This window comes from Ammospiza nelsoni, chromosome 20, assembly GCF_027579445.1.
Source record: "Ammospiza nelsoni isolate bAmmNel1 chromosome 20, bAmmNel1.pri, whole genome shotgun sequence".
Classification (NCBI taxonomy): Eukaryota; Metazoa; Chordata; class Aves; order Passeriformes; family Passerellidae; genus Ammospiza; species Ammospiza nelsoni.
In genome coordinates, this window is record NC_080652.1 from 9722738 (window position 1) to 9732428 (window position 9691).

The following is a 9691-nucleotide window of genomic DNA, read 5'->3' on the forward strand; positions in this document are numbered from 1 at the left end:
ATTATCAGCTGCGGCTGCCTGCGGCAAGCGGTGCACACAGGCACGGGGCTCTGCCCGGACAAACACGGCCCCGGCAGCTCCGCACGCGCGGGAAGGCAACAGAAATTGGGGCAGAGCGCAGGCACAGGCTCCGGGCACGGGCACCCCACACTTCACACCCCACACCTGCGGGTACGGTCAGACCCCGGCCCGGCCCCCCGCGCTCCCGCACAGCCCCGGGGCCGCCGCGCTCACAGAAACCCCGCACACACAGCCCCGTCCGTGTCCGCCCCGTCCTCAATTAGCGCAATTAACTTCCTGCGGCCGCCGCACGCCGCTGCCCGCGGCTCAGGCACCGCTACCTCTCGGCGTTCGTTAATTAATTAGCGGCGGGGAAGAGCCCTCCCGCTGCCCGAGGGCGGCGTCGGGGGAGCCCCGCACGGCGGGGACAAACGAAATCAGGGCTCGGGGGCGGCCGGCGGGCAGCGGGGCCCGGGCGGGGGCTCCCCCCGACGGCGGCGGCTCCCCCACCCCCTACGTGAGGGGTCCTGAGGCCGCTTTGCCCCCGAAGGCGGCGGCTGCAGCCCGAACCCACGCGTCGGGGGCGGCCACGCGTGGGACGGCGGGCCCAGCGCTCCCTCGGCCGCTTTTGTGATGCTAAAGAGGCCGGCGCTGAACCGCGGCCCAGCTGCGGCCCGGTGCCGCCCCCGGCCCGCCCCCCCGCGCCCCCCCCGCTCCGCCCAGCCCCGCGCCGCTCCCTGCGCCCCTCCGCGCCGCTCCGCCACTCCTCCGCAGCCACCCGCGCGCTTCGGACGGCGCCCACGGAGGCCGCGATGCTGCTGGAGCGGGTCCGCGCCGGTTCCGAGAAGGCAGCGGAGCTCTGCCCCTTCCCGCGGAGCCCAGGTGAGGGGGGCGCGCAGATCCCCGCGTCCCCCCGCGGAGGCAGCGGCGGCTGCTCTGGGAGCCCCGGGCCCGGCCGTGCTCCGTCTGCGTCCCGGGGGCACCGTCGGGGCCGGGTCGGGGCTGGCTGCGGGGAAGGGCCGCCCGACGGCATCGGGGGATCCGTCCCGCCCGTCCCGGTCCGTCCCGCGCTCTCTCTCTCCTGCCTCGTCCCCGGTATCAGAGCCCCCCTCGCTGACGGCCCCGCCGCTGCTCCAGGTCCCCGTCGATCCCGGGGAAAAGCGGCGCTCACGGGAGCCCAGCCCGGCCCGGCGGAGCGGCGGCTCCTGCCCCGGGTCCCGCTCAACGAGGACAGGGACGGAACGGGGACTCCCCGCTGCCCGACGGTTCCCTCCAGCTGCGGGGACTCCCCGCGCCCCCCTGCCCGGCTCCCACGCGGCTTTTCCCCACTTTTAGAAAAACTCCGTTTATTCTGCTTTTAAACGTTTTTTCGTCCCGTTGAACGAACGGGAGCAGCCCTGGCGGGGCGGGGAGAACCGGGCTGCGCTCCCCCGGCATGGCCGGGGCTCCGGGGCTCGACGGGGAAGCCCGAGCTCGGTTCGGGGCAGCGGAGCGGGGCTGTCCTGGTTCTCGCCAAAATCGAAAGCTGTCGATGTGGCTTAAAAAAAAACAACAAATCAACGACGAACCGGGACGGGGGCCCCGCCGGTGTGCGGGCACAGAGGTGTCACCGTGAGCGGGACCGACAGCACGGCCCGGCAGCCTCTGTGAACGGCTCTGTGCCCTCGGTCCTACCCCGGTTCGCTTTCCGTGGCTGTCCCGGTGGGCTCTCCGCGGTGCGCACAGCGCGGCAGCTGCGCCTCTGACCCGGCAACCGGGAGCTGCTCGAGCTCCCCGGGGATAGAGAGACGCCGCCGAAATCGAGCCCCCAGGGGAACGAAGGACGCGCAAATTCCGTTTTCCCACAGGACACGGCGCTCGTTCACGGTCCCGCGGTCCTGGGCTCCGTCGGGGCCCGGGAGGCGGCGGGAAGGGCTCGGCGGCGCTTACCGTGGCCGAGCGCCGGTCCCGGGGGATTCGCCCCGCCGTGGGGGCCGAACCGCGGGGTGCTTTGCCCGGACCGGGGGCACATCCCGGGGTTGGCGGCTCACAACGAGCTCGGGGCAGCGGCCGGCGCTGCGACCCCCGCCCGCCGCCGGCCCCGTCGGGTTCGTTACCGGGGCCCCGGAGCCGCGTCCCGCCCGCCGGGCGCAGCCGGGAAGGGGCGGCGGGAGGGGATGCGCGGCCGGCCCCGGGGGCGGGGGGGATTAAATACAGCGCGCCGGCCGCGATGCCCTCCCTGCCCGGCGCTTCGGAGCGGCACCGGCGGCGAGGCCCGGCGTCTAAAAATAACCCGCTCTAGCGAGTTAAATCCCCGGCGGGGCGGGGGCGGCAGCGCCCGGAGCGGGGCACGGCAGCCGCGGGTTTGGGGGCCCCGGCGGGGGCAGAGCGGCGGTTCCCGGTGGCGGGTACGGGGCTGGGGCCGGCGGAGCCCCGCGGGAGATGCGCCAGAGCCCGCGGCCCGCCTGAGGGAGCGGAGCTGCCGCGGATCGCCATGCAGCGTAAGAGCCGCGGACCGGGCTGGACCGGGACATTGCCGGGCCGTGCCGTGCTACCGTGCCCGCTGCCGGAGCTCCGTCCTGGCCGGGGCCGCTGCCTTCAGCGCTGCCGCTGTTGGGGTTGTTTGTTTGGACGCGGTGAATTGTTCAGGATAACGATTATCGCCTCCACCTCTTACCCCTGTGCACGGCGATCCAGCTTCTATATCTACATAGAATTATCTTTACATAGAAATACTCTCGTGTCCGTACCCATCTGTTCCTGTACAGTGGTGTCATACATCTCTCTGCCTCTATTTACACCGATATATCTGTATTTATGTACCTCATACCCATATTTCCACTTACTTATCTCTATCTATACCTATATACTGAAATCTATATATTTATGTCTATATATCTGAACATTTCGTTCTCTATCTGCTGTATCTGTTTATTTTTATATCTCTATTTCTCCATATCTGTATCTTTTTTTGGTGTAATCTCTGTTGGTATCTAGAGGGGGACGGGACAAGACTGCTGCATTTTTATTTTCAGTGCAATTCTTTTAATTTTTGGTAATTCTTTCCCCACTCCATTCGGGTTGCCCGCAGGTGAATTTTGGAAGTTTAGGAAAAAGAAAAAGAGCCTGGGATAATTACAGATTTGCCGGCGGCTCGCTCGGGGGGTTAATTCCGTTTCCATCACTTCCCTTCTTGTTTATCCCGGTTCTCTCGGGCGCTTCTCCCGGAGTGTGCTCGGCCCGGGCGTTCGCTGCTCTCCACGACGCCGCGATAACGAATTTGAACGAATAATGGTTTTTCTCGTGCTGTTCCTCGGGCTACCCCCGGGGCTGCGGGCCGGGCCGGGCCGGTCGGGGAGGCGGAGGGACCAGCGGGGCCATCGGGGCTGACGGGGGCTCCCTCCCCGCAGAGATCCCGCTGTGCGCCGGCTGCAACCAGCACATCGTGGACAGGTTCATCCTCAAGGTCCTGGACCGGCACTGGCACAGCAAGTGCCTGAAATGCTCCGACTGCCAGACGCAGCTGGCCGAGAAGTGCTTCAGCCGCGGGGACGGCGTCTACTGCAAGGAGGATTTCTTCAAGTGCGTGGGAAGGGCCGGGGGGCGGCCGGGCCGGGCTGGGGGCACAGCCGGGCGCGTTTGGGGTTCAGCACCGGGACAGCGGCACCGGGAGCAGCACCGCGGACAGCGCCGGGGCCGGCGGGGACCGAGCCCGGCTCCCCCGGCTCAGCGGCGCCGCTTGTCCCCCATGCTCAGGCGCTTCGGGACGAAGTGTGCCGCCTGCCAGCAGGGCATCCCCCCGACCCAGGTGGTGCGCCGGGCACAGGACTTCGTTTACCACCTGCACTGCTTCGCCTGCATCGTCTGCAAGCGGCAGCTGGCCACCGGCGACGAGTTCTACCTCATGGAGGACAGCAGGCTGGTCTGCAAGGCGGACTACGAGACGGCCAAGCAGAGAGGTACCCCTCGCCCCGTCCCTTGCACCCCCGAGGGCGGCCCGGGGCGCTCCTGCCCTCCGGGACAGGCTCTCACAGCGGGCGGGAGGGTGCTGGGAGGGTCCAGTGTAACTTCACCCCTAACTCGCCCCGTGCCGGCAGAGGCTGAGTCTACGGCCAAGAGGCCCCGCACCACCATCACGGCCAAGCAGCTGGAGACCCTCAAAAACGCGTATAACAACTCTCCCAAGCCGGCGCGGCACGTCCGGGAGCAGCTCTCGTCGGAGACGGGGCTGGACATGCGGGTGGTGCAGGTGAGAGCGGGGCACGGGCGGGCCGGGCCGGGGCGGCGGGCGGGGAGCGGCCCCGCAGGCCCGGAGCTCCCCGCGGGCCCCGCTCGCAGGTCTGGTTCCAGAACCGCCGGGCCAAGGAGAAAAGGCTAAAGAAGGACGCGGGGAGGCAGCGCTGGGGGCAGTACTTCAGGAACATGAAGCGATCCCGGGGGACATCCAAGTCCGACAAGGACAGCATCCAGGAGGAGGGGCCCGACAGCGACGCCGAGGTTTCCTTCACAGGTCGGTGCCCGCAGCCCCGGCCGGGCTTTGCCCGGGCTGTGCCCTCCCCGCAAAGCTGCTGCCGTGCCCCGGCTGCTTCCACCCCTCGGGGCCGCGGTCGGAATTTGCGGCAGTAAAACAGAGGGTGAAACAGCGGGAGAGGGGGGAAAGGGGCAGAGACGAGGATTCCCCGTGGGGCAGAACCGGAGCCGGGGCAACGAGGGGCGGCCGGGCCGGAGAGCGGCGGGGGAGGTTCCGCTCCTCCTCTGACCGGGCCCGGGGGCTCCGCTCCTCCTCTGACCGGGCCCGGGGGCTCCGCTCTGCCTCTGACCGGGCCCGGGGGCTCCGCTCTGCCTCTGACCGAGCCCGGGGGCTCCGCTCTGCCTCTGACCGGGCCCGGGGGCTCCGCTCTGCCTCTGACCGAGCCCGGGGGCTCCGCTCTGCCTCTGACCGGGCCCGGGGGCTCCGCTCTGCCTCTGACCGAGCCCGGAGGCTCCGCTCCTCCTCTGACCGGGCCCGGAGGCTCCGCTCTGCCTCTGACCGGGCCCGGAGGCTCCGCTCCTCCTCTGACCGGGCCCCAAAGCTGCGGCAGGACCAGGGAGAGCTCCCCGGGCAGCGTTGTGGTGTCAGAGCCGCTGCTCAGACATGGTTTTCCAAGGGATTCTTGAAATAGAAAATCGGGAAGCCCAGAACCACAGAATGTGTCTGTGGGAAAATTAGTGCGTTTTTTGGTTTTTTGGGGTTTTTTTTTTTGGGTGGTTTTTTTGTTGTCTTTTTTTTTTTTTTTTTTTTTTAGTCTTATTTAGGGATGCTTTTATTTGCGCAGTTGCTCACTAGAACTCTTCAGTCCTGTGGGAGCTGTTCCTGTGCTGCAAAAAGCAAATTGGTGCATGTTAGGCAGCTTCTGCAGCAGTGTCCCCTTTTTTGGGGCCGCGATTTCTGGTGACAAGCCCAGGACAGCGCCCCAGGCTGGGTTACATTTGCAGGAACCTGTTCTACACAATCCCAGCTCCATCCCAAATTTTTGTATCGTTTTTAGGAATGGGAGAGAAACTGAAATGCAAACCTCTGTAAATATCTACACAGACTGTGTATTTATAAACACACGCTTTTTCATCTCAGCTCCTCTCCTGTGCTCCTAAAAACTGTTTGATTTTCAGTCTGTTTATGCACACTGTGTATCAGCTCATTAAATATGAATAGTCCATAAATAATAACTAAAAAATGTCAAACAATTATTGAGAGCTCGATGCCACAAACAGGTTTGTATCCCCGGCAACAGAGCAGCTCTCACTGTCCGTAAAGCCCCTAACAAATACAAACAATTTTTGCTGGGAACTTTAAAAATATTGTTCGTTTTTCAGGAGTGTTTTTAAGCCACAAAAATACATTCTGTGTTCCTGTGTTCCAGGTTTCATTAGCCTGTTTCTGAGCAGACAAATAATTTAATATCTTTTTTCCTGAGTAATGGGGAATGTATCTTGCATTTATCTGGTTCAGGTAGCTCCTAAAAGTGATAACAAAATTCAAGAAAAATCTCAAAACCAAATAGAAACAAAAGGTGGAAAGACATTGAAACAAAACAAAAGGTGGAAGACATTCACTTAGCCTTTAAAGAATTATTTTTAAATCACAGTCTTATATTTTAATATGTACTTTTCATGCATATTTTTAAAATCCTAGACATATTAGATGTTTGTACTCAGAAAAAAATTTAATTCCATGGCTGCCTATGAAGATTTATCAACAAGGATGGGAATAATAAGGACTTACAAGATGAAGAGCGTGACTGCTCAGCTCCCATCCTTTTAATCTATTTATACCAGGTTCTGCAGGAGTTCCTGGGTGCCCAGTGCTCCTCCAGTAAATCCAGTCCCTTTCCCTTGCAGATGAGCCCTCCATGTCGGAAATGAGCCATTCCAACGGGATTTACAGCGCGCTGAGCGAAGCCTCGCCGGCGCTGGGGCGGCAGGCGGGCACCAACGGGAGCTTTGCCCTGGAGCACGGCGCCATCCCGGCCCCGGAGCCGTTCCACGAGCTGCGCTCCAGCAGCCCCTACGGCATCCCCCCGTCCCCCGCGGCCCTGCAGGCCCTGCCAGGCCACCAGCCCTTAATCTCCAGCCTGGTGTACCCCGACAGCGGCCTGGCCATCATGGGACAGAGCGGAGCAGGGGTGCCCCAGCCCATGAGGGTCCTGGCCGGGAATGGACCGAGCTCCGACCTCTCCACGGGCAGCAGCGGCGGGTACCCCGATTTCCCGGCCAGCCCGGCCTCCTGGCTCGATGAGGTCGACCACGCTCAGTTTTGATACAGGGGCCAACCCCGGGCAGTGGGAAGGGAAAGGACTCGGTGCTGTGAAATGTCACCTGCTCTTGGAAAGGACAGAGGGACGGCCGTGAGTGCCGTGACACGGAGGGAGCAGAGGGGATTTCGGAGATGAGCCTGGCATGATGGTGATGATGATGATGATGATGGACAAAGGCCCTGGCACTGCAGCCATTGGCACCCAGAGCGTCCCAACCAAACTGAATCTCGTGTCTTTACCAAACACCAGGACTTGTGCTTTACAGATTTGATATGAGGTATTTTGCGTTTTGTTGTCGGTGCATTCTCCAAAGCGAGGACTTGCTCCGTCACCCATCCACACCAAAACATTTTTAAGGGAAAATAAAATCCTCATCCACGGTGAAAGGTGTGACAATGTCTATATTTCTATAGGAGAAATGTTCATAGTGAATCACTTCAGAAATCCATGGTAGGAAACTTCTCTGTTCTTCCAACAGATTTTTTAAAAGCGCACCAATGCGGTATGTTTTGTTTTATTTGAATTTACATTATCTTTTCTAAAACAAAATGCTCTTTAATATGCCAATCATTTATCAACAGCCCTTTTCCTTTGTAAAATGAAAATCATATGTTAATTCTGCTTCTCCCCTTTTTAATTTGTAGCTTGCTAGGTTGACTCTTCCGTATAAGCATTAAACCGTGAATAGATGTATTTATTACCAAGTAATTCCACGTTCATCACGAGGTCAAGAGGTGAATTTTCTTGACCCAGGGACACCGGTGGTGGATCTGGGTTGTGGATCTTATGCTTTTCCTTGAAATTTCTTTGTATCAGTTTTACTGCAAAGTGTCTCAAAAATCACCCTGATGTCTTGTTGCCAAAAACCTTCTCGGGGGGCCGGGTTTAAAATGAGCCCTTCCCCAGGCACTGCTGGAGTGAGCAGCCCCTTCCCTGGGGACAGGTCCCTGCTCCAGGCATTTGTGTATTTCCACAGATATTGTGCAAGCTGATTGTGAGGAAAGGCAAGACAGTGTGTATATTGTTATCTGTAAAAATTATGGAATTAACTGTAGATTATGTGGATGTCCAGTGTCTTTTATTTATATTCTCGCTCTCTCTCTGATGATCAAATACTTCAAGGTTACAAATAAATTTGTCAGCTAAACTTTACATAGTCTTTTGCTAAATTCACATCAATATCAGTGAATAAAAAACCTGAAAAACTAAAAACACTTAAAACTTGATGCCATGATTGAACAAAGTGTTGAAATATTCCCTTCCAACAGAGGAGCAAACCCACTGATATAGAAATGCTTTGGAACAAAAAAAAATGAGGACATGGGAGGTAGCAGTCCTTGGGAGATCTGAACAGGATTGCTCTGGCTTTGATCATATTTTTGATGGGATATTGTTCTTTTTCAGCATTTGTGGCAAAGCTGATGGCCGATGGAAATAGAGTCTGATGCTGGCTGTCTGCAGAAAGTTGTGGACGTGAAACACAGATATGGAAATATTTCGATCAGAAAGAAAGGGAAAAATTCCTAAGGGAGTCAGTTTGACCAAACACATATATATATATGTATATGTGTATTTACACACAAATATATATCCAGACAAGCACACACATCCACGTGTCTGTGGCCACACTGCTGGGGGCACAGTGCAGGCTGTGCTGAGCTCTCTGGTTCGAGGATCTGAGGACAGACACTTTTTAACACACGTGGGCTCTGAGGTCCTCGCTGCCCTGGGACTTCAGGGAATATTTGCACTGATATTTTCCACTGATATGCCCTTGGAGGCCGCCAGTGCCTGGCACAGCCCCTGTGCCCCGGGGCACACCTGGAACATCCCAGATTTTATTCCTCACCTTTTCTAAAGGACTCGTGGCACTGCTGGGTGGTTTGGGGGTTGTGCTGCCCGTGATGCCCATCGCCCCCTCCTGCCTTTCCCTCCAGGTTCTGCTCTCAGGGAGCACAAGGAGCCTGCCCAAAGCAGAGCAGGTCCATGGGCACGGCTTTAGGGAAGAATTGCTCACCCAATAGAGAAATTCCCTTTTTCTCTCCAGGAGATTCATTCTGAGAGCCATAGCAGGGACAGGAGAAATCTCAAAAAAAATTTGTTTCCTTCAGTTGTGAGCACCTGAGTCCAGAGCTGGGCTTGGCAGCTTTTCCTTCCTTCTCCAGAAGTGAATAATAAAGAGACAACTGTTGCTGCCTGTAGTTACATCACAGGGACATTTCTTAAGGAAATTTATGGAGTAAATAGAAAACTGTGGAATTTAAAACAAGCAGATTGCAGAACTTCACTGAAAGAGAAAAGAAGAGTTTGTATTTTCAAGAATTCTGTGTCTAGAAATGCCCTCACCAAATTTGGGAAGGTGTTTTGCATCAAAATATTTTGGCAGTTCAAGTATTCATAATATATTCATAGAAATATTAAAAAATACTTTGAAATACTTTTATTTCATAAAAATTAAGAAATAACAACAGAAAGATAGAAATGCAGCAGGTTTTAGGATAATTCTGTTGTTATAAAAACAGTCTAATAACTGTAGTAATCAAACCTGTGTCTTATAGATATTTTTCTCATTGTTTCCCTCCCAGTAAATAACGGGTGCTGCTGTTCCTCTGCCCCCAGGAATTCCCAGGGGATGGCTGAATTTAAGAAAGGAAGAAATGCAAATCTCCCCCTGCCTTTGTGCTTTGCTCAGAAAGGCAGAACGGGGCTGGAAGTTGTTGGTGCTTGTGCTGCTCTGAACAGGGAGAGGAGCTCTGAGTGTCCTGAGCTCAAATTCAGGGATTGCATTTCAGCCTCTCCTTTCAGGGCCGAGGCTCAAGGCTTCCATTAATATAAATGCTTTCTTCCCATTAAAAAGAAAACCAATTTGAAGGAGGCAAATAAAACTAACACTGTCCAACTGACTGGCAGCTTGTAAA

At 57.4% G+C, this 9691-nt stretch overlaps 1 protein-coding gene across 1 annotated transcript; it reads left to right on the top strand.

Moving 5' to 3' along the window:
- The first annotated feature begins 777 nt into the window (after window positions 1–777).
- Window positions 778–7897, top strand: LHX3 (LIM homeobox 3). The gene is made up of 6 exons (XM_059486487.1): window positions 778–882; window positions 3390–3561; window positions 3736–3938; window positions 4077–4228; window positions 4318–4489; window positions 6358–7897. The coding sequence occupies exons 1-6, from the start codon at window positions 813–815 to the stop codon at window positions 6774–6776; spliced, it is 1188 nt and encodes a 395-aa protein (XP_059342470.1). The 5' UTR covers window positions 778–812; the 3' UTR covers window positions 6777–7897.
- Window positions 7898–9691: the final 1794 nt, after the last annotated feature.